This window comes from Scyliorhinus torazame, chromosome 29 (genome assembly GCF_047496885.1).
Source record: "Scyliorhinus torazame isolate Kashiwa2021f chromosome 29, sScyTor2.1, whole genome shotgun sequence".
In the NCBI taxonomy this organism is placed as follows: Eukaryota; Metazoa; Chordata; class Chondrichthyes; order Carcharhiniformes; family Scyliorhinidae; genus Scyliorhinus; species Scyliorhinus torazame.
This window is the reverse complement of record NC_092735.1, coordinates 22,381,834-22,406,275: the sequence shown is the minus strand read 5'-3', so window position 1 is coordinate 22,406,275 and position 24,442 is coordinate 22,381,834. Positions and strand designations below refer to the sequence as shown.

The 24,442-nt window shown below is 56.9% G+C and overlaps 1 protein-coding gene across 1 annotated transcript in view; it reads right to left on the bottom strand.

Annotated features, from left to right (window-relative positions):
* Positions 1-24,442, bottom strand: part of LOC140404132 (transmembrane protein 184B-like) — a 75,394-nt gene that overhangs the window by 47,376 nt on the left and 3,576 nt on the right. Inside the window, 1 exon segment of the mRNA XM_072492550.1 lies at positions 3,405-3,570. Coding sequence (XP_072348651.1) covers positions 3,405-3,570 — 166 coding nt within the window.

Here is a 24,442-nt window from a genome sequence, read left to right as displayed (position 1 = left end):
AGCGAAAGAGAGAGCGAGACACAGCGAAAGAGAGAGCGAGACACAGCGAAAGAGAGAGCGAGACACAGCGAAAGAGAGAGCGAGACACAGCGAAAGAGAGAGCGAGACACAGCGAAAGAGAGAGCGAGACACAGCGAAAGAGAGAGCGAGACACAGCGAAAGAGAGAGCGAGACACAGCGAAAGAGAGAGCGAGACACAGCGAAAGAGAGAGCGAGACACAGCGAAAGAGAGAGCGAGACACAGCGAAAGAGAGAGCGAGACACAGCGAAAGAGAGAGCGAGACACAGCGAAAGAGAGAGCGAGACACAGCGAAAGAGAGAGCGAGACACAGCGAAAGAGAGAGCGAGACACAGCGAAAGAGAGAGCGAGACACAGCGAAAGAGAGAGCGAGACACAGCGAAAGAGAGAGCGAGACACAGCGAAAGAGAGAGCGAGACACAGCGAAAGAGAGAGCGAGACACAGCGAAAGAGAGAGCGAGACACAGCGAAAGAGAGAGCGAGACACAGCGAAAGAGAGAGCGAGACACAGCGAAAGAGAGAGCGAGACACAGCGAAAGAGAGAGCGAGACACAGCGAAAGAGAGAGCGAGACACAGCGAAAGAGAGAGCGAGACACAGCGAAAGAGAGAGCGAGACACAGCGAAAGAGAGAGCGAGACACAGCGAAAGAGAGAGCGAGACACAGCGAAAGAGAGAGCGAGACACAGCGAAAGAGAGAGCGAGACACAGCGAAAGAGAGAGCGAGACACAGCGAAAGAGAGAGCGAGACACAGCGAAAGAGAGAGCGAGACACAGCGAAAGAGAGAGCGAGACACAGCGAAAGAGAGAGCGAGACACAGCGAAAGAGAGAGCGAGACACAGCGAAAGAGAGAGCGAGACACAGCGAAAGAGAGAGCGAGACACAGCGAAAGAGAGAGCGAGACACAGCGAAAGAGAGAGCGAGACACAGCGAAAGAGAGAGCGAGACACAGCGAAAGAGAGAGCGAGACACAGCGAAAGAGAGAGCGAGACACAGCGAAAGAGAGAGCGAGACACAGCGAAAGAGAGAGCGAGACACAGCGAAAGAGAGAGCGAGACACAGCGAAAGAGAGAGCGAGACACAGCGAAAGAGAGAGCGAGACACAGCGAAAGAGAGAGCGAGACACAGCGAAAGAGAGAGCGAGACACAGCGAAAGAGAGAGCGAGACACAGCGAAAGAGAGAGCGAGACACAGCGAAAGAGAGAGCGAGACACAGCGAAAGAGAGAGCGAGACACAGCGAAAGAGAGAGCGAGACACAGCGAAAGAGAGAGCGAGACACAGCGAAAGAGAGAGCGAGACACAGCGAAAGAGAGAGCGAGACACAGCGAAAGAGAGAGCGAGACACAGCGAAAGAGAGAGCGAGACACAGCGAAAGAGAGAGCGAGACACAGCGAAAGAGAGAGCGAGACACAGCGAAAGAGAGAGCGAGACACAACAAAAGAGAGCGAGACACGGCGAGAGGGAGAGAGACACGGCGAGAGAGAGAGAGAGAGAGAGAGAGACACAGCGAGAGGGTGAGACACAGCAAAAGAGAGAGAGAGAGAGACCGAGAGAGAGAGAGATACAGCGAGAGAGAGAGAGACACAGCGAGAGAAAGAGAGACACACACACACACACACAGAGGGAGCAGAGGCAGAGACAGACAGACAGAGAGGGAGACAGACAGACAGAGCGGGAGACAGACAGACAGAGAGGGAGACAGACAGACAGAGAGGGAGACAGACAGAGAGGGAGACAGACAGAGAGGGAGACAGACAGAGAGGGAGACAGACAGAGAGGGAGACAGACAGAGAGGGAGACAGACAGAGAGAGAGACAGACAGGGAGGGCGGGAGAGACAGAGTGGTGTCATGATATCCACATTAACATATCATGGTGCAACCACACACACACTGATGGTCAGGTAGTTGGACCAACCAGCACACACATAACATCACAGCCAATCACCAGTGAGAGCACACGCACTATAAAAACAGGGAACACCACAGTTCCCGCTCATTCTACCAGGAGATAGCTCAGAGCACAGAGCTCACAGCGCGCCACTCAGACATACACCATGTGCTGAGTGCCTCACTAAGATAGTGCTAGGGCTGGGTTCACAGGTTAGCTGGTGAAGCACGTACCCAAGCCAGTAGTTAGTTGTTACCGTTGATTAGACAATAAAACAGAGTTGTACCATCTACAGCCGTGTTGGATCATTTATGCATCAGAACACCCAACACGACAAGAGAGACACCGAGGGAGAGACACCGAGGGAGAGACACCGAGGGAGAGACACCGAGGGAGAGACACCGAGGGAGAGACACCGAGGGAGAGACACCGAGGGAGAGACACCGAGGGAGAGACACCGAGGGAGAGACACCGAGGGAGAGACACCGAGGGAGAGACACCGAGGGAGAGACACCGAGGGAGAGACACCGAGGGAGAGACACCGAGGGAGAGACACCGAGGGAGAGGGACCGAGGGAGAGGGACCGAGGGAGAGGGACCGAGGGAGAGGGACCGAGGGAGAGGGACCGAGGGAGAGGGACCGAGGGAGAGGGACCGAGGGAGGGCAGCATGGTAGCATGGTGATTAGCATAATTGCTTCACAGCGCCAGGGTCCCAGGTTCGATTCCGGCTTGGGTCACTGTCTGTGCGGAGTCTGCACGTTCTCCCCGTGTGTGCGTGGGTTTCCTACGGGTGCTCCGGTTTCCTCCCACAGTCCAAAGATGTGCAGGTTAGGTGGATTGGCCATGATAAATTGCCCTTAGTGTCCCAAATTGCCCTTAGTGTTGGGTGGGGTTACTGGGTTATGGGGATAGGGTGGAGGTGTTGACCTTGGGTAGGGTGCTCTTTCCAAGAGCCGGTGCAGACTCGATGGGCCGAATGGCCTACTTCTGCACTGTAAATTCTATGAGAGAGACCGAGGGAGAGAGACCGAGGGAGTGGGGGTAGAGGCAAAGAGAGAGACCGAGAGAGAGAGAGAGAGAGACCGAGAGAGAGCGAGAGACAGAGAGAGAGAGAGAATGAGGAGTGGCAGAGACAAAAAGAGAGAGTGTGAGGCAGAGAGTGAGAAAAAATGGAGAGAGAGAGCAAAAGAGAGAGTGTGTGTGTGTGTGTGTGAGAGGGAGAGTGTGTGTGGAGGGGGGGGCAGGGGCAAAGGGACACAGACACCATAAAAATAGAGGCAGAGAACCATTCAGCCCCTCTAGCCGTCTATGTTTTTGATTAGAGAAATCTGTATCGGAACCAAATTTACTGATTTCAGTGTTACCACTGCCCGCCTTGGAGATAATAATCCAACATCCTAACTGCCCAACTCCAGGGGAGCTGAGAGAACGAACTTCCTCCACAGAGAAAGGAATTAACCACTTCTTGCAAAAGCCATGGGCAGTGATCGCCTACCCTCGTAGCAGTCACGGACTGTATCGAAATAGACGTAGTACTGGTCGTTGGTGAAAAACAGAAGGCTCAGCCAAGAGTCGAAGGCGTAGATGGGGACGATGAAGAGGATCCGGACAATGTAGCGCTGCTCGTTTGGCATGCTGTAACATCGCAGGTGCATGTAGATCTGCCAAAACAAAAAGTTGCAAAAAGAGCCGTCAGCAGGGGAGAGGTGGTGAGGAGGGGGGGGGGGGGGGGAACATTTGCTGCCCATCCCTAATTGCACTTGAACAGAGTGGTTTGTTTGGCCATTTCAGAGGGCAGTTAAGAGCCAACCACATCACTGTGGGTCTGGAAGTAGGCCAGGCCCACCTGAGGTGGCAGAATTCCCCCTTTTTACACAGTGGGTAGTGGGTGCCTGGAATTCGCGACCGGAGGAGGTGGTGGAAGCAGGGACGATAGTGACATTTAAGGGGCATCTTGACAAATACATGAATAGGATGGGATTAGAGGGATACGGACCCAGGAAGTGTAGAAGATTGTAGTTTAGTCGGGCAGCATGGTCGGCACGGGCTTGGAGGGTCGAAGGGCCTGTTCCTGTGCTGTACATTTCTTTGTTCTTGTTCTTTGTTCTTGTTCTTAAGGGAATTTTTTCATTTAAAAAAAAATAATTTTTTAAAAAAGTATCCGATTAATTTTTTCCAATTAAGGGGAAATTTAGCGTGGCCAATCCACCTAGCCTGCACATCTTTGGGTTGTGGGGGTGAAACCCACACAAATTCGGAGAATGTGCAAACTCCACACGGACAGTGACCCAGAGTCTGGATCAAACCTGGTACCTCGACGCAGAGGGGCATCAATTTTTGACCGCTGATGACAGTTTCACGGGTCACCATCACAGACGGTAGCTTCAGATTGCAGGGGCGGGATTCTCTGACCCTGAGGCTAAGCGGTGACGCCGTCGGAAACGCCACCATGTTTCCCGACGGCGTCAACACGGCCCCAGGATCAGCAATTCTGGCCCCTACAGGGGGCCAGTAGGGCGCTGGAGCGGTTCATGCCGCTCCAGCTGCTGATCCGGCCGCGGAATGGGCGCCGGGGGAGGGTGCGCGCATGCGCAGTGGGTCCGGCGCGATTTCCGTGCATTCGCGGTGTCTGCCTTGTCCACGCCGGCCCCGACCCAACATGGCGCAAGATTACAGGCGCCGGGGCGGAGAAAGGAGGCCGGGAGACAGCGAGTCCGGCCCGCCGATCGGTGGGTCCCGATTGCGAACCAGGCCACATCGGAGGGAGCACCCCTCCCCCCCCCGGGGTTGGACCCCCCCCCTCCACAGACCCTCGACGCCGAGGTCTCACTGGCTCAGAGCAGGTTAGAACGGCGCCGGCGGGACTCGTTCATTTATTTATTTATTTTTACAGCCGGAGAATCGCGTAGTCTGGCCACCGACCGGCGTCGCGCTGACCATGCCGGCCCCAATGCCGCCGATTGTCTGCTCCGCGGAGAATCACGTCCCTGCGTCGGGGCGGCGTGCCGCGGTTCGTGCAGCCCGCCGGCGATTCTCCGAGGTCGGAGAATCCCGCCCCAGATTTTTTATTCATTTGAATTTAAATTCAAACCAGCCGTCGTGGTGGGATTTGAACCCACGTCCCAGTGAGTTATAATCTTCATTAGTGTCGCAAGTAGGCTTACATTAACACTGCAATGAAGTTACTGTGAAAATCCCCTAGTCGCCACATTCCGGCGTCTGTTCGGGTACACCAAGTCACCCAACAAGCACGTTCGGGACTTAGCCTGGGGCCTGCTGGATTACTTTAGGTCCAGTGACATTGTTCCCACAATGCCACTTCGTGGGAGCGTGGGGGAGGAGAAAATGAAGGAAATTTAAGCTGAACATCTGACATATCCAGTTACGGAGCTGGGTCCAGCCCAGGGTCATTCAAGTCGCATCGAGAAGTCCCAAGGTAAACATCACACCTCCAATAATAAAAAACAATTAATGCTTCAATTCCTGAAATAGAAACATAGAAAATAGGGATAGGAGGAGGCCATTCGGCCCTTCGAGCCCACTCCGCCATTCATCACGATCATGGCTGATCGTCCAACTCAATAGATTAATCCTGCTTTCTCCCCATAACCCTTGGTCCCATTCGCCCCAAGTGCTATATCCAGCCGCCTCTTGAATATATTCAATGCCTTAGCCCCAACTACTCCCTGTGGTAATGAATTCCACAGGCTCACCACTCTTTGGGTGAAGAAATGTCTCCTCATCTCTGTCCAAAATGGTCTACCCCAAATCCTCAGACTGTGGCCCCTGGTTCTGGACACACCCCACCATCAGGAACATCCTTCCTGCACCTACCCTGTCTAGTCCTGTTAGAATTTTAAAAGTCTCTATGAGATCCCCCCTCATTCTTCTGAACTCCAGCAAGAACAATCCCCACCTAGTCAACCTTCCCTCATATGACAGTCCCGCCATCCCTGGAATCAGTCTGGTAAACCTTCGCTGCACTCCCTCGAGAGCAAGAACATCCTTCCTCAGAGAAGACCACCAAAACTGCCCACAATACTCCAGGTGTGGCCTCACCAAGGCACTGTACAATTGCAGCAAGGCATCCCTGTTCCTGTACTCAAAAACCCTCGCAATGAAGGCCAACATACCATTAGCCTTCTTTACCGCCTGCTGCACCTGCATGCTTACCTTCAGCGACTGGTGCACAAGGACGCCCAGGTCCCGCCGCACACTCCCCTCTCCCAATTTACAAACATTCAGGTAGCAATCTGCCGTCCTGTTTTTGCTTCCAAATTGAATAACTTCACATTTATCCAAATTATACTGCCTCTGCCATTGGTTTGCCCACACACCCAACCTGTCCAGATCTTGCTGTAGGATCTCTGCATCCTTGTCACAATTCACCCTCCCACCCAACTTGGTATCATCTGCAAACTTTGAGATGTCACGTTTTGTTCCCTCGTCCAAATCATTAATATATATTGTGCATAGCTGGGGTCCCAGCACAGATCCCTGTGGTACACCACTAGTTACTGCCTGCCAATTTGAAAAGGACTCATTAATTCCTACTCTTTGTTTCCTTTCTGCCAGCAGTTTTCTATCCACCTTAATACACTTCCCCAATCCCAATTAAGTTTGCACGATAATCTCTTACAGCAGCTGTCAGTTAAAGATAGTGTACCCTGCAGCACGCTTCACCTGCAAGGTCGTAACTCCACATTTGGACATAGCGAGCTGAGGGAATGTGAATTCCCGCTTTACTTTCCTCACTTGTAGCACATTTCCACATCATTCCCAGAAAGAAATCCCAAGGTTCAATAAGAGGCAGCTGCAGAGGTAACGGGTGTATTTGTTGCTGATGTAGTGAGGTTGCCAATTTGCCATTTAGGAGATTCCGCCATGAGTTCCTACCTCCAAAGCCCCTCCCCCATGGGGTTGGGGGCACAGCTCAGGATAAAGGGTCAATCATTTTAGGTCTCAGTTGAGGAGAAATTTCTTCACGCTAAGAATTTGTGAAACTTTGGAATCCTCAGTCGCAGAGGCCTGTGGTCGCTCCACCGTTGAATATATTTAAGGCTGGGACTGATAGATCTTTGGTGTCTTGGGGAATTAAGCAAAATCGGGAGCAGGAAGGAGAATGGAGCTGTGGCCCAAGATCAGTCATGATCATACTGAATGGCGGAACAGGCTCGATGGGCCGAATGGTCCACTCCGACATTTATTTCTTATGCTAGGTTCACACTTCCCACCATTGGCTGCCCAACTTTCATCCTCACAGCGCAGTCTTCCCATCCCCAAGTGAAAGTAAACATTTCATTTCTTTGTACTTTTGTGGAACGTGGGTAGGCTGACCTTTATTGCCCGTCCTCAATTGCCCTCAACAAGGTAGTGGGGAGCTGCACTACAGGGAAGCTGGTGTAGGTACACCACAGCTCTGTGAGAGTGTGAGTGCGAGAGCGAGGCCGTGGAGAGCGAGGGCTGCGAGAGCGAGGCCGTGGAGAGCGAGGGCTGCGAGAGCGAGGCCGTGGAGAGCGAGGGCTGCGAGAGCGAGGCCGTGGAGAGCGAGGGCTGCGAGAGCGAGGCCGTGGAGAGCGAGGGCTGCGAGAGCGAGGCCGTGGAGAGCGAGGGCTGCGAGAGCGAGGCCGTGGAGAGCGAGGGCTGCGAGAGCGAGGCCGTGGAGAGCGAGGGCTGCGAGAGCGAGGCCGTGGAGAGCGAGGGCTGCGAGAGCGAGGCCGTGGAGAGCGAGGGCTGCGAGAGCGAGGCCGTGGAGAGCGAGGGCTGCGAGAGCGAGGCCGTGGAGAGCGAGGGCTGCGAGAGCGAGGCCGTGGAGAGCGAGGGCTGCGAGAGCGAGGCCGTGGAGAGCGAGGGCTGCGAGAGCGAGGCCGTGGAGAGCGAGGGCTGCGAGAGCGAGGCCGTGGAGAGCGAGGGCTGCGAGAGCGAGGCCGTGGAGAGCGAGGGCTGCGAGAGCGAGGCCGTGGAGAGCGAGGGCTGCGAGAGCGAGGCCGTGGAGAGCGAGGGCTGCGAGAGCGAGGCCGTGGAGAGCGAGGGCTGCGAGAGCGAGGCCGTGGAGAGCGAGGGCTGCGAGAGCGAGGCCGTGGAGAGCGAGGGCTGCGAGAGCGAGGCCGTGGAGAGCGAGGGCTGCGAGAGCGAGGCCGTGGAGAGCGAGGGCTGCGAGAGCGAGGCCGTGGAGAGCGAGAGCGTGCGAGAGCGAGGGCTGCGAGAGCGAGGCCGTGGAGAGCGAGAGCGTGCGAGAGCGAGGGCTGCGAGAGCGTGCGAGAGCGAGGGCTGCGAGAGCGTGCGAGAGCGAGGGCTGCGAGAGCGTGCGAGAGCGAGGGCTGCGAGAGCGTGCGAGAGCGAGGGCTGCGAGAGCGTGCGAGAGCGAGGGCTGCGAGAGCGTGCGAGAGCGAGGGCTGCGAGAGCGTGCGAGAGCGAGGGCTGCGAGAGCGTGCGAGAGCGAGGGCTGCGAGAGCGTGCGAGAGCGAGGGCTGCGAGAGCGAGGGCTGCGAGAGCGTGCGAGAGCGAGGGCTGCGAGAGCGTGCGAGGGCTGCGAGAGCGTGCGAGAGCGAGGGCTGCGAGAGCGTGCGAGAGCGAGGGCTGCGAGAGCGTGCGAGAGCGAGGGCTGCGAGAGCGTGCGAGAGCGAGGGCTGCGAGAGCGTGCGAGAGCGTGCGAGAGCGAGGGCTGCGAGAGCGTGCGAGAGCGAGGGCTGCGAGAGCGTGCGAGAGCGAGGGCTGCGAGAGCGTGCGAGAGCGAGGGCTGCGAGAACGTGCGAGAGCTGCGAGAGCGTGCGAGAGCGTGCGAGAGCGAGGGCTGCGAGAGCGAGGGCTGCGAGAGAGTGCGAGAGCGAGGGCTGCGAGAGCGTGCGAGAGCGAGGGCTGCGAGAGCGTGCGAGAGCGAGGGCTGCGAGAGCGTGCGAGAGCGAGGGCTGCGAGAGCGTGCGAGAGCGAGGGCTGCGAGAGCGTGCGAGAGCGAGGGCTGCGAGAGCGTGCGAGAGCGAGGGCTGCGAGAGCGTGCGAGAGCGAGGGCTGCGAGAGCGTGCGAGAGCGAGGGCTGCGAGAACGTGCGAGAGCTGCGAGAGCGTGCGAGAGCGTGCGAGAGCGAGGGCTGCGAGAGCGAGGGCTGCGAGAGAGTGCGAGAGCGAGGGCTGCGAGAGCGAGGGCTGCGAGAGCGTGCGAGAGCGAGGGCTGCGAGAGCGTGCGAGAGCGAGGGCTGCGAGAGCGTGCGAGAGCGAGGGCTGCGAGAGCGTGCGAGAGCGAGGGCTGCGAGAGCGTGCGAGGGCTGGCGAGAGCGAGGGCTGCGAGAGCGTGCGAGAGCGAGGGCTGCGAGAGCGTGCGAGAGCGAGGGCTGCGAGAGCGAGGGCGTGGGAGGGCGAGGGCGTGGGAGGGCGAGGGCGTGGGAGGGCGAGGGCGAGGGCGAGGGCGTGGGAGGGCGAGGGCGTGGGAGGGCGAGGGCGTGGGAGGGCGAGGGCGTGGGAGGGCGAGGGCGTGGGAGGGCGAGGGCGTGGGAGGGCGAGGGCGTGGGAGGGCGAGGGCGTGGGAGGGCGAGGGCGTGGGAGGGCGAGGGCGTGGGAGGGCGAGGGCGTGGGAGGGCGAGGGCGAGGGCGTGGGAGGGCGAGGGCGAGGGCGAGGGCGAGGGCGAGGGAGGGCGTGGGAGGGCGAGGGCGAGGGCGGGCGAGGGCGAGGGCGAGGGCGAGGGAGGGCGAGGGCGAGGGCGTGGGAGGGCGAGGGCGTGCGAGGGCGTGCGAGGGCGAGGGCGAGGGCGTGGGAGGGCGAGGGCGTGGGAGGGCGAGGGCGTGGGAGGGCGAGGGCGTGGGAGGGCGAGGGCGTGGGAGAGCGAGGGCGTGGGAGAGCGAGGGCGTGGGAGAGCGAGGGCGTGGGAGGGCGAGGGCGTGGGAGAGCGAGGGCGTGGGAGAGCGAGGGCGTGCGAGAGCGAGGGCGTGCGAGAGCGAGGGCGTGCGAGAGAGAGAGCGAGGGTGTGCAAGAGAGAGAGCGAGGGTGTGCAAGAGAGAGCGAGGGTGTGCGAGAGAGAGCGAGGGTGTGCGAGAGCGAGGGTGTGCGAGAGCGAGGGTGTGCGAGAGCGAGGGCGTGCGAGAGCGAGGGCGTGCGAGAGCGAGGGCGTGCGAGAGCGAGGGCGTGATCTAGGAGTCTGACCTAGCAACAGTGAAGGGATAGCGATATTAGTTCCAAATCAGGATTGGTAAGGAAGGGAACTTGTAGGTGGCATTGTTTCAATGTGCCTCCTGACCTTGCCTATTACCTGAATGGTATGACTCAGAGGTTTGGAGGATGCTGTTGAAGGAGCCGCGGAGTTGCTGCAGTACACCTTAGTAGATGGTACACACTGTGGAGGGAGTGAATGCTTAATGGGTGGAAGAGGTGCCAATCAAGTGGATTGCTCTCTCCTGGGATGGTGTGGTGCTTCTCAAGTGTTGCGGGAGCCGCATTCACCCTGGCATTTAGCACCCCCATCTGTTCCTCCCCCTCCCACAATTTCCAATATTCTTGGACACAAATGTTCCAATGTTCACTCACAGCAGTGCCTACAGGACTGATCAATAACGGCTGCAGACTACAGGACAACCCTCGAGGGTTGCTTTTCCTGCCTGACATCAGCTGCAGCCCTGGGTGGTTGGTGTGAGGCAGAACCACGGGGCCCAGCCTGCACCAAGGTGGACCAGGCAACACAAGATATGCCGAGAGGATAACAGAAGCCTGGGAGCTGGACTTTTATTGTTTTGTGGGATGTGGGCGTCACTGGTGAGGCTAAAATCTGTTGCCCAACCCCAATTGCCCTCGAACAGAGTGGCCTGCTGGGCAATTTCAGAGGTCAGTTAAGAGTCAACCACATTGCTGTGGGTCTGGAGTCACATGTAGGCCAGACCGGGTAAGGACGGCAGATTTCCTCCCCGAAAGGGCATCTGTGAACCAGATGTTTTCCACAACAATCGATGATAGTTTCATGGTCGCCAATACTCGGGCTAGATTAATATTCCAGATTTCAAAATGGAATTAAAATTCCACCCGTTGTTGCGGTGGGATTTGAACTCGCGTCCCCAGAGCATTCGCCGGGGGCTCTGGATCACTGGCCTGGTGACAATGTTGCTAGACGCTCAGTAACAAGCTCTGCCTGACTCATAGGAGCTGCACTTCACGATTAAAATGTCTGTCCCTTCGAAACCTCCTCGCCCATAGTTCTTCCTTCCTTTGACTTCAGCCGCCCCGTCACCTCAGGTCAACCCTTCAGCCCATCCATGTTCAACATTCTGGAATTACGGCCCTGAAACCTTCTGCCGCCACTTCCTGCAAAACCCACCTCTTTGGCAATGGTTTTGATAAGCAGGTCTCACTTTGGCTTGGAGTCTTTTCACGGTGGCACAGTGATCAGCACTGCTGCCTCACAGCCCCAGGCTCCCAGGTTTGATTCCCACCTCGGGTGACTGTCCGTGTGGAGTTTGCACGTTCTCCCCGCATCCGCGTGGGTTTCCTCCAGGTGCTCCGGTTTCCTCCCACAGTCCAAAGGTGCGCAGGTGGATTGGTCATGATAAATTGCCCTTTAGTGTCGAAAGATGTGCAGGTGAGGTGGGGTGACGGGGATAGGGTGCGGGAGTGGGCCTAAGTTGGGTGCTCTTTCAGAGGGTCGGTGCAGACTCGATGGGCTGAATGGCCTCTTTCTGCACTGTTGGAATTCTATGGTTCTGAATCTGCCACCTCCAGTGTTTCGAGAGGTTTCTCACAACACTAAAAGACACAATGCAAAGGGCAAGTCCTCTTTGAGATTAGAGGGGCTCGCAACAGAAGACAGGACAAGGGAGCGACTGGCAAGATGCAAGGCAAGGTTGAACTTGCATTTTTATAGCACCGTTCCCGACCTTGGGGCAACCCAAAGTATTTGCAGCGTTTGAAGTATCGGATTACGAGAAACACGGCAGCCAATTCACACGCAGCAAGCTTCCCATCATCAGCTCTGGGATATCGGCCTGATGGGGGTTAGTGGCCAAGGAACAAATATTGGCGCACTGGTGAACCTTCACCTCAGTCTGGTGAACCTTCGCTGCACTCCCTCTTACGGCAAGCAAATCCTCTCTCAGGCAAGGAGATCACACAATGCTCCAGGTGTGGTCTCACCAAGGCCCAGTACAGATGCACTAAGACATCCCTTGCTCCTGTACCCCCACATCCTCGTGCACTGCAGGGCAATGTACCATTTGTCTTCCTTTTAAAAAATATATATATATTTTATTGGGGCATTTATATATTTACACATCAAACATAAATCACAAAACAGCCAACAGGGCTGCAAATAACCAAATACCGAACACCCCATCATCCTGCCCCCCACTCCCCAACCTCCCCAATTTATCCCCCCCCCCCCACTTCTGACATCTTAACTGTTCTCAAAGATGTTGATGAACGGCTGGCATCTCCGGACAAACCACTCCACAGTCCCTCTCAAGGCAAGCTCCACCCCCCACCCACACCACTCCCCATTCTAATAATACCGTCTCCAGGCTCCCAGGGAGGCAAAGGCCAAAACATTGGCGCCTCTCGCCCCCTGGACTCCCGGGTCTTCCAACATTTCAAAGATCGCCACCTTTTGGACTCGGGTCCGCCACCATTTACCTTCCTAGACTGTGCGCTGTACCTGGGAGAGGAGGTCTGACGAACAAGGTACGGCATCCAGCACATGCTCCAATATGGCAGCCACCCGCTCCTCCTCCTGGGAGAGACTCGGTGGTGGGGGGGGTGGGGGGGGGGGGGAAAGAAGAGAAAGGGGGTGCAACAATTAAAATTACGATGAAGCCACCCAGGCCAACCCAGACTGCAAACCAGTTCTGTCTCAACACGGTGACAGACAAGTGCAAAGCCTAGAGGGAGAAGCAATACCCCATGCCCTCTCCATACCCAAATAAAACATCAGCGGTGGCAAAATAAGATTGGGTTTTGTTTAAAACAAACAAGGATTTAAACATATGATCAACAAGTACAATTGAGCTATTTGCAGAGTTGTTTCACTGGCTGTTCCACCGCTTGAATATATAAACCCTCCCACGGCCAACGCCTACAGTGTGCGTTTTACTGGTTACTAAAATAAAAATGTAAAGGGCAGCACGGTGGCGCAGTGGTTAGCACCGCTGCCTCACGGCGCCGAGGTCCCAGGTTCGATCCCGGCTCTGGGTCACTGACCGTGTGGAGTTTGCACATTCTCCCCGTGTCTGCGTGGGTTTCGCCCCCCACAACCCAAAGACGTGCAGGGTAGGTGGATTGGCCACGCTAAATTGCCCCTTAATTGGAGAAAAATGAATTGGGTAATCTTTTCTAAGAAAAAATATGAAAAGAAGTGTTGGCAACTCTCAAGATAACACCAGGCTTCAGTTTTATCTGTGCTCAGAGAGAGAGGAGCTGCCGCTGACCTCCCACTTGTCGAGAGTTTGGCCGCCGTTGCTCAGCAACCATCCACTGGTGGTTATCACGGCAACGACAGACAGCGTCAAGTGTGAAGGTCATGGATTGTATTATGGGCGACGGGGGAATCAAAGCCTCTCCGGCTCGGGTTTTGTTCATGCACCGCTCTGGAAAGCAAAAACCAAGGACCTTGCTGGATTTCTGCTTCTCTTCAAGCGGGGAATCGGCAGGCTTGAGCTGGCTGACTAGGCCTTTCCACGTCACCTGGCTTTGGGTGGGGGGCCCACGAGGAACTGTAGAAATACTTTGCGCTGTCTATTCTCAGCAGGGTGGGTACATCTTGATGCTCGATCAATTACTCCTGAGACGAGATTGGAGACAATTGAAGGCTTTATTGCACTGGATGTTTCCCCCAGCAGCGCAGGTACCGAATGCAGCTGCTGGGGATACTCAGGCTCTTATACTCCACCTTACTGGGCAGAACCAGCAGGCAGGCTTCACCAATGAAATAGCAGTCTCAGGTACCTCCCACACCAATGGTCTTACAGCATTATTCAGAGTAACATAATACCCCTAATACCGACTACCACATTCACCCCCTGCTAAAAAAAAAAAAGAGTCCGGCAGGGCTGGTGGTCTTGCGTTATACAGTGGTAGAGGTGTGGGTTATGGTGGTACCCGGTATACATTCGCAGTGTTTTGCCTCATTACATGTCGCAACTATTTACAGTCAGAGTGAAGCAATTAGTCGATCGGGAGGCCTGGTCGTCCTCTGCGATCGTCGTAGCTTCGGTGGTGGTGCAGGCGCTGGCTCGGGCATCCGTGGCTTCGGCTTCTTCAGCAGCTTCATCACCCCTAGATGGGACCAGTGGAAGGACCGATCCACCTGGGAAGGGGGCGGTTGTGGGGTGCGCCGGTGGGAGGGAGGATGGGGTCGGTAGTGGAGGTGTGGGTGGGGATCCAGCGAGCGGCAGGTCCCGTAGGGAGACCGTATCCTGTCGGCCGTCGGGGATAGGCGTATTGAGGGTTAGCGTGCAGGAGGTGGACCCTCTCAACCAATGGGTCCGACTTGTGCGCCCGCACATGATGGCGGGGCAGGATGGGTCCAGGAGCTGCCAGCCAGGTTGGGAGAGAGGTCCCGGAGGAGGACTTCCTAGGGGAGACAAGGAGACGTTCGTGAGGGGTTTGGTTGGTCGTGGTACACAGCAGTGATCGGATGGAGTGGAGGGCATCCGGGAGGACTTCCTGCCAGCAGGAGACTGGGAGATTCCTGGACCGTAGAGCCAGCAGTAGTCTTCCAGACCGTTCCGTTCTCCCTCTCCACCTGCCCGTTTCCCCGGGGGTTGTAACTGGTCGTCCTGCTCGAGGCAATGCCCTTGCTGAGCAGGAATTGACGCAGTTCGTCACTCATAAAGGAGGACCCCCTATCGCTGTGTATGTAGGCGGAGAAACCAAACAGCGTGAAGATACTGTGGAGGGCTTTTACGACGGTGGCTGCGGTCATGTCGGGGCAGGGATTGGCGAATGGGAACCGGGAGTACTCGTCAATCACGTTCAGGAAGTACGTGTTGCGATCGGTGGAGGGGAGAGGCCCTTTGAAGGCAATACTGAGACGTTCAAAGGGACGGGAAGCCTTTATCAGGTGCGCTTTCTCTGGCCTGTAGAAGTGCGGCTTGCACTCCGTGCAGATTTGGCAATTCCTGGTAGCGGTCCTGACCTCCTCGATGGAGTAGGGCAGGTTTCGGGTCTTAATGAAATGGAAGAATCGAGTGACCCCCGGGTGGCAGAGGTACTCGTGGAGGGCCCGGAGGCGGTCCACTTGTGAGTTGGCCGTGGGATAGGGCATCAGGAGGCTCGTTTAGCTTCCCGGGACGATACAAGATCTCATAGTTGTAGGTGGAGAGCTCGATCCTCCACCGTAAGATCTTATCGTTCTTTATCTTGCCCCGCTGTGTATTATCGAATATGAAAGCAACCGACCGTTGGTCAGTGAGGAGAGTGAATCTCCTGCCAGCCAGGTAATGCCTCTCGTGCCGCACAGCTTCTACTATGGCCTGGGCCTCCTTTTCAACTGAGGAATGGCGGATTTCTGAAGCGTGGAGGGTGCATGAGAAGGCGGCCACGGGTCTGCCCGCTTGGTTGATGGTGGCCGCCAGGGCTACGTCGGACGCGTCGCTCTTGACTTGGAAGGGGAGGGATTTGTTGATTGCGTGCATCATGGCCTTTGCGATGTCCGCTTTGATGCGGCTGAAGGCCTGGCGGGCCCCTGCTGACAGGGGAAAAACTGTGGATTGGATTAGTGGGCGGGCCTTGTCCGCATAGTTGGGGACCCACTGGGCCTAATATGAAAACAATCCCACCTTGGAGCAGTGGGGGAGGGGGAACTCCATGAGGGGGTGCATGCGTTCGGGATCTGGGCCTATAACTCCATCATGCACTACGTAGCCGAGGATGGCTAGACGGTCGGTGCTGAACACGCATTTGTCCTGGTTAAATGTTAGGTTAAGGATTTTTGCGGTATGGAGGAATTTTCGGAGGTTGGTGTCATGGTCCTGCTGGTCATGGCCGCAGATGGTGACGTTACCGAGGTACGGAAACGTGGCCCGCAAACCATACCAGTCAACCATTCGGTCCATCTCCCGTTGGAAGACCGAGACTCCATTTGTGACACCGAAAGGAACTCTTAGGAAGTGGTAGAGCCGCCCATCAGCTTCAAATGCAGTGTATTTGCGGTCGCTAGGGCGGATGGGGAGCTGGTGGTAGGCGGATTTTAGATCCACCGTGGAAAAGACCTGGTATTGTGCAATCTGATTGACCATATTAGATATGCAGGGGAGAGGGTACGCGTCGAGCTGCGTATACCCGTTGATGGTCTGACTATAATCAATGCTTCTTCCCGGTCTTTACAACCACTACTTGAGCTCTCCAGGGACTGTTGCTAGCCTCAATGATACCTTCCTTCAGTAACCGCTGGACTTCCGACCTAATGAAGGTCCGGTTCTGGGCACTGTACCGTCTTGTCCTGGTGGAGACGGGTTTGCAATCCGGGGTGAGGTTCGCAAACAGGGAAGGCGGATCGACTTTGAGGGTCGCGAGGCTGCAGACAGTGAGGGGGGGTATAGCTCCGCCAAATTTAAAAGTTAAGCTCTGGAGGTTACATTGGAAGTCTAACCCTAGGAGCGTGGCAGCGCAGAGGTGAGGAAGGACATAGAGACGGTAATTTTTAAACTCCCTCCCCTGGACCGTGAGGTTCGCTATGCAGAACCCTTTGATCTCTGCCGAATGAGACCCGGAGACCAGGGCGATTTTTTGGTTGACTGGGTGGATGGGAAGAGAACAGCGCCTTACCGTATTGGGGTGTATGAAGCTCTCTGTGCTCCCGGAGTCGATCAGGCAGGATGTTTTATGCCCATTGATGAGCACGGTCGTCGTCGCAGTCGAGAGTGTTCGGGGCAGAGACTGGTCCAGGGTCACCGAGGCAAGTCGTGGCAAAATTTGGATGTTTTCCTCGGGCGGTGTTTGGTCATCCGAGTCGGGGTCCTGAGAGTCCAGCCAAGATGGCGGCGTCCACTGGTCGCACATGGCTGGAGGTGTACAAGGTGGCGGCACCCATCCGTCGCACGTGGTCCCCGTGGGACAAGATGGCGCCACCCGGAGGCCGCACGTGGCCCTGGAGAAGGAAGATGGCGGCGCTCGCTGGCCGCACGCGGCTCGTGGAGAGAGTTGTGGTGGCGATCCCGGTTCACCCCCTGAGACTGCGGCGACCACCCGGGCCTGGCATACTGCCACGAAATGGCCTTTTTTGCCGCACCCTTTGCAGATGGAGGCGGGGGTGCTTGGCTTGCCCGCAAAAATAGCAGCGGGGCCCCCCGGGGTTGCCTGGCAGTCTCACAGACGAGATTGGAGACAATTGAAGGCTTTATTGCACTGGATGTTTCCCCCAGCAGTGCAGGTACAGAATGCAGCTGCTGGGGAGACTCAGGCTCTTATACTCCGCCTTACTGGGCGGAACCAGCAGACAGGCTTCACCAATGAAAATAGCAGTCTCAGGTACCTCCCACACCAATGGTCTTACAGCATTATTCAGGGTACCGTAATACCCCTAATACAGACTACCACACACCTCTCAACATTTTTTAAAGATAGCGCTTAAATATTTATTTCTTCCACCGTGGCATGCAAGGCTCAAGGCCCCACATTAAGGCCGAGTCACGATTGCAGACAGCGGCAGAGGGATAATAAAGTGGTAAAATGAGACCAAGGGTAGCATCGTGGTAATGTTGCTGCAATAGTAATCCAGACGCTCAGGCTAATGCCCCCGAAGGAAGGGGTCCAATTCCACTATGACAGCTGGAGGAATTTATATTCAATTAATTGATAAATCATCTTGAAAACTACTGGTTGTAGTAAAGATCCATTCTCTTTGCTTTGGGGAAGGAAATCTGCTGTCTTTACCTGGCCTGGTCCACTTGAGAAGCCAGGCCTCGCGACAGCCCGGCCGCAGGCCCCAGGCCCCAGGCCCCGCGGCAGCCCGGCCGCAGGCCCCACGACAGCCCGGCCGCAGGCCCCGGGCCCCGCGACAGCCCGGCCGCAGGCCCCAGGACAGCCCGGCCGCAGGCCCCAGGCCCCGCGGCAGCCCGGCCGCAGGCCCCGGGCCCCGCGACAGCCCGGCCGCAGGCCCCAGGACAGCCCGGCCGCAGGCCCCAGGCCTCGCGACAGCCCAGCCGCAGGCCCCAGGCCCCGCGACAGCCCGGCCGCAGGCCCCAGGACAGCCCGGCCGCAGGCCCCAGGACAGCCCGGCCGCAGGCCCCAGGACAGCCCGGCCGCAGGCCCCAGGACAGCCCGGCCGCAGGCCCCAGGACAGCCCGGCCGCAGGCCCCAGGACAGCCCGGCCGCAGGCCCCAGGACAGCCCGGCCGCAGGCCCCAGGACAGCCCGGCCGCAGGCCCCAGGACAGCCCGGCCGCAGGCCCCAGGACAGCCCGGCCGCAGGCCCCAGGACAGCCCGGCCGCAGGCCCCAGGACAGCCCGGCCGCAGGCCCCAGGACAGCCCGGCCGCAGGCCCCAGGACAGCCCGGCCGCAGGCCCCAGGACAGCCCGGCCGCAGGCCCCAGGACAGCCCGGCCGCAGGCCCCAGGACAGCCCGGCCGCAGGCCCCAGGACAGCCCGGCCGCAGGCCCCAGGCCTCGCAACAGCCCGGCTGCAGGCCCCGGAACAGCGCAGTTGATACCTTAACTCCCCTTCGAAATGGCCGTTGTATGAACCTGCTATAGAAAAAGCAGGGTGGGTCTGCATACACTACATGGGCTGTAGGGGCCAAAGAAGGCGCCCCACTCGCTGCCTCTCCGTGCCGCACACTGGGGCAGTGATTCAGCCAGGCAACTTGTACCAAAGCACCTGACAACGGCGGGAAACGGTTCAGGAGGTGTTGGGTGAGCAGTACTTAGTCAACCACGTTATGTGGGGACGGGGGGCACACACACACACACCACTGTGGCTTCACAGCGCCAGGGTCCCAGGTTCGATTCCCCGCTGGGTCACTGCCTGTGCGGAGTCTGCACGTTCTCTCCGTGTCTGCGTGGGTTTCCTCCGGGTGCTCCGGTTTCCTCCCACAGTCCAAAGATGTGCAGGTTAGGTGGATTGGCCATGATAAATTAATGACCAAAAAGGTTAGGAGGGGTGATTGCGTTACGGGGATAGGGTGGAAGTGAGGGCTTAAGTGGGTCGGTGCAGACTCGATGGGCCGAATGGCCTCCTTCTGCACTGGATGTTCGATGTTCTAGCGGTAGCAGAAGGTCTACGGGGTTGTTGCCAGGAACAGAAAACGGCAGCCATGAGGGAAGATTGGATAGGCTGGGGGCTGTGCTCCTTGCAACTGAGGAGGCCGAGGGGGGGTTTGACTGAGATGCACAAAGTCATGAGGGGCCCGGATAGAGTTGATGGCCAAAGGCCTATAAACTTCAGCAGAGGGATCAGTGCCAGCGGCCTGGGGCATGGAGGAGGGTGCTGGGATTTGTGGGGGGGGGGGGCACAGGTCCGGCAACATCTGCGGAGGGAGAAACGGGGTTAATGTTTTGACTCCGCATGGCTCTTTTTCCGGGCACATTTAAAGTAATTGGTCGAAGGAACAGAGGGGAGATGAGGATTTCATTTCCTCACCCAGAGGGCTGGAGGGGTCTGGAAACCGCTGACTGGAAAGGGGAATGGAAGCAGAAATTCTCAACTCACTTAAAAGGCTCGGGTCCCGCGCCGTGCTGGCTCCGGTTCCGCGCCACGCTGGCTCCGGTCCCGCGCCACGCTGGCTCCGGTCCCGCGCCGTGCTGGCTCGGGTCCCACGCCACGCTGGCTCCGGTCCCACGCCACGCCACGCTCCGGTCCCGCGCCACGCTCCAGTCCCGCGCCACGCTGGCTCTGGTCCCGCGCCGTGCTGGCTCGGGTCCCACGCCACGCCACGCTCCGGTCCCGCGCCACACTCCAGTCCCACGCCACGCTGGCTCCGGTCCCGCGCCGTGCTGGCTCGGGTCCCACGCCACGCTGGCTCCGGTCCCACGCCACGCTCCGGTCCCACGCCACGCCACGCTCCGGTCCCACGCCACGCCACGCTCCGGTCCCACGCCACGCCACGCTCCGGTCCCACGCCACGCCACGCTCCGGTCCCGCGCCACACTCCAGTCCCGCGCCACGCTGGCTCTGGTCCCGCGCCACGCTGGCTCCGGTCCCGCGCCACGCTGGCTCCGGTCCCGCGCCACGCTGGCTCCGGTCCCGCGCCACGCTGGCTCCGGTCCCGCGCCACGCTGGCTCCGGTCCCGCGCCACGCCACGCTCCGGTCCCGCGCCACGCCACGCTCCGGTCCCGCGCCACGCCACGCTCCGGTCCCGCGCCACGCCACGCTCCGGTCCCGCGCCACGCCACGCTCCGGTCCCGCGCCACACCCTGGTGGCAAGATTGAAGTTTGCGCCCTGCGCTGGCAGACCCTTGCAAAACCAGCGTTTGCATGGATTTGAATATCATTAGTGGGTTGGACGCAGTATGCTCCGCCTTTCTGCAATGCTCCCTCCCCTCAGGCATAAGTCACGTCGGCGTGAATTCGTGCAAGTATTTACAAAAGGGGCCTGGGCACCACGGCTGCTGAAGGGGAGCGTGAAGGGAAGGAAACTTTGAAAAACTCTCCAAAATTGTCGGGCTTGCTGGCTGGGGGAGTAACATTTGAGTGACTTGGTAGCAGATCCATGGAATCAGGATCCCCCTCAGGATCAGGGTGCCCTGGCTTAGACCGCTATTGCTGTTCAAAGTGTTTCAAATACATCCCATTGATTTACTGGCCCCTGGCTATTCACCCCGTTGACTGCGTCTTAATGTTCAGAGAGACGCTGGTCATGCGAGTGCCCTCCCAAGCCGACACTCTGGAAACCCTCAGACCCCAGCAGTATCATCAACGGGATGGGCATGGCCAAGATCAATCAGTGGCCCACCAGGTGTCATCAGAAGCGCAGCTCCACTGCAGGGGAAGCAGGGGCATAGCACAGCTCACCCCAAACAAGTGCCGTAATCTTCTGGGCTACAGCCAAATGCTGGAAAGCGGGACTGAGCTGGGTGGCTCGTTTTTCGGCTGGCCCAGACACGAGGGGCGGGGTGGTCTCTGTCTGTGCCCTAAACATCCGCCGATTCATATGGACAGATTGAAGAAACTGGGGTTATTCTCTCTGGGCCAGAGAGACAATTCGACCGGCACTAAGCCGTTCAGGGTTTCGATTTGATAAATAAGGAGAAGCGGTTTCCAGTGACGGAACGGTCACTGGACAGAGTGTTAAGGTTACTGGGCGATCTGGGGCCACAGGCAGCCCACCTGGGTTCCAAGTGCGGCCCCCACGAGAGATTTTGTTGACCGTTGCCCACGCGCGGGGTCGCCACCTTCCGCTGATTCCCGTCCGTGTACTTTTTTTTTTCCTGCCGGTATGGCTGAAGTGATTCGCACGTATTCGGCGTTTAATCTTGAAAGTGTTAAAAGTGTTTAATCTTATTCATGGCGTCACGGTTAGTGAACGAGCCCCGATTTCAATCTCGCACCCCCCTCCGAGATGAAGGAGGGTTACTCATGCGGACAATCACCAGCCCGGGTTGCCCATCACTGGCTAAGTTGGCTGGCAAAAGAACCATGGACGACACAGGGGAAGTGTTTGTGGTAGTCACCACTGATGTATTATACTGTATGCATATGGGTTTTACGGTAAGGCCCCTGTACTACAGGTACGGGGGGTAGATCCCTGCCTGCTGGCTCCGCCCAGTAGGTGGAGTATAAATGTGTGTGCTCTCCGAACAGCAGCCATTTCGTCAGGAGGCCACACATCTCTGTGTAAATAAAGCCTCGATTACATTCTACTCTCGCCTCGTCGTAATTGATAGTGCGTCAGTGTTTAAAATAAAAATGAATACAGCGACGTACGATTTGGAACACTCTTCTGGCTTAAGGTTTCGAATTATTCTCGGCCAGCAAAATGTGCTCCCCCCACCGGGAGTGTTGGGGAGGGGGAGGAGAGAGAGAGAGAGAGAGAGAGAGAGAGAGAGAGAGAGAGAGAGAGAGAGAGAGAGAGAGGGGGAGTTACGAGTTTCCTAATGGGCACCGGTATGAGTGCACACAAGATAATCCGCTCGACGCGACTGCCAAAGGTTTTCATCCACACTGCTGCACAGAGAAATGCGCACGGGGTTCTCCAACATGACGTTCTGCACCAGGCTGATAGAAGCTGCTCGCTGGAGCTTGCTCTGATCAGGAATGCAGTCACGTGGCAACGGAGAGAGGCTGCCGAGGACTGCCCTTCAGCGCAGAAGCTGTTGCTCGAACTAGTCAGTCAAGAACAGAAAACCAAAATCTCTGAAAGGAAAGCAGTGGTCGTGTCCTTCAGCCGCAGAGACGGAGAGGGGGGGGGGGGGGAGGGGGCACCTTAACTCTCCCAGTTGAAAATACACTGCGGACGCCGGATGCATTTTGTGATTCCAAGGGTATACAATGCGGAAGAGGGCCATTTGGCCCAACAAGACCCTAATCCGTTCACCTTGCACGCAAGACTCCTCCCATCTTTCCTCATCCAAATCTATCGGCTTGATCCTCGACTCCCTTCTCTCTCTCCCTCATATGCTTGCCTAGTTTTTTTTTCTTGAACACATCGATATTATCCACTCCAACCGCTTCATCCTGCAGCCAGTCCCACATCCTCCCCACTCTCTGGGCAAAGACCTTCCTCCCGGATGGATTTCAAAGGTGGCCATCTTGTATTGGCGGCCTCCGGTCAGGCTCTTCCCGTAAGAGGAAACTCTCTCTCTATCCACCCCATCGAAACTTTATCATTATTTTAAACACCTCTATTAGCGCACCCCCCCCCCCACCCCCCCCCCTCAGCCTGTTCACCTTTTCTGAAATGTATACCCACACATTCCCGGTAACACCCTTGCTGCTGGACTTTCTAAACAGCAGCTCCAAGAGCAATGACAAAACTTCACGTTAAAGGGCATTGACGTACGAGATAGGAGCTGGAGTGGACCATTCGGCCCGTCGAGCCTGCTCCGCCATCCAATACGATCATGGCTGATCTCAAGTTTCAACTCCACTCCTCCCCACTCCCCCCCCACCCCCCCCCCCCTTTCCCGAATCCCTCAATTCCCCGAGAGACGAAAGATTTGTCTATCCCGGCCCTTGTGTGAAGGGATTTCTCCCCAGCTCAGTCCTAAATGATCGGCCTGCTTATCCAGAGACTGTGCCATGCAGCACCCCCCCCCCCCCCCCCCCCCCCCCCTTCCCCGGCCGTGTTTCAGGCTCCCGCCCAGCGGAAACAATCTCTCAAGCATCCACCCTGTCCTACAGCACAAAAACGCGGTGTTTCAATGGGGCCACCTCTCGTTCCTCAAAACTCCAGAGAATATAGGCCCACTTTACTCAGCCTCTCATAGGACACTCCCCCCTCATCCCAGGTACCAACTTTAGTGACCTTCGCTGGGCTGCAAAGAAAGTTAATCCTTTCTTAAACCTGTCGACCAAAACCGTCATATTATGTATGTAATACGTTGCAATAGTGATGGCTGATTGACGGGATTTTGAGGCTTTTATAAGCATAGTTCCAGGTATGGTCTTGCATAGTGTAGATTCCACCATGCTGGCTAGCTGCTTGCAGAGTTCTTTCTGAACTGCCCTCTGACCATGTGACTACATACATCACACAGTGGGCGGTGCCACTCTCCAGTCCCACGTTAACCGTTTGCTCTGCCGGGTACCTTTACGTTACAATGCACGCAGGCGCAGACTATCACAAGAACGGCGCACAAGTGTTCCGAATGTGGTCACACCAAAACCCTGTGTTTTGTTACCCGTGTGGCAGGTAACATGTGCCACTCAACTCAGTTACAGCAACGGCTTTCGGAAGCAGGCTCGAAGTCGTCCAGAAGTTTTACATAAAGTTTATTGAGTAACACAACTTGAATAACTGCGTGAGCTTTTACTTTAAGAACTGTACCAGTAGAAAGGTTGCAACTTTTCTATACACTACAACTAGGCCTGAGCACACTAGCAGCCCTGAGCTAGATCTCTGCCTTTGTTCTCCTCACGGTCTAATCAGCCAAAGAGGCTTGAGGGCTGCTTGCTTCCCCCTTTATACCCGCCAGTGCTGCCCCCTAGTGGTCTTTCCATGTCCCATCAGCCCCTTCTGTACATACCCATGTAAAGATCACTACACCCTGTACAACTATAGCAAGACTGCTTTATTTCTGTGTTCCAATCCCCTCGCAATAAAAGGGCAACATGCCACTTGCCTTCCTTATTGTTTGGTGGACCTGTATGCCAACCTTCTGCCTTCCTTGCACAAGCAGACTCAGGTCTCTTTGAACGTCAACACTTGCAAGTTTCTCCCCTTTTAAAAACATATTCTGCTTTTTTTTTTTAAATCCAAAGTGAATTAACTTTACATTTCCCCACATTATCCTCCATCGGCCATCATGTTGCTCAGTCACTCAACTTGTCCATATCTTTTTACAGCGTCTGTGTCCTCCCCACAGCTTACTTTTCCACCGAGCTCAGTATCATCAGCAAGCTTGTATACATTACTGTCTGCCTCGTCATCTAAGTCACTAATTGTGGTAGTCACCACTGTTGTATTATATTG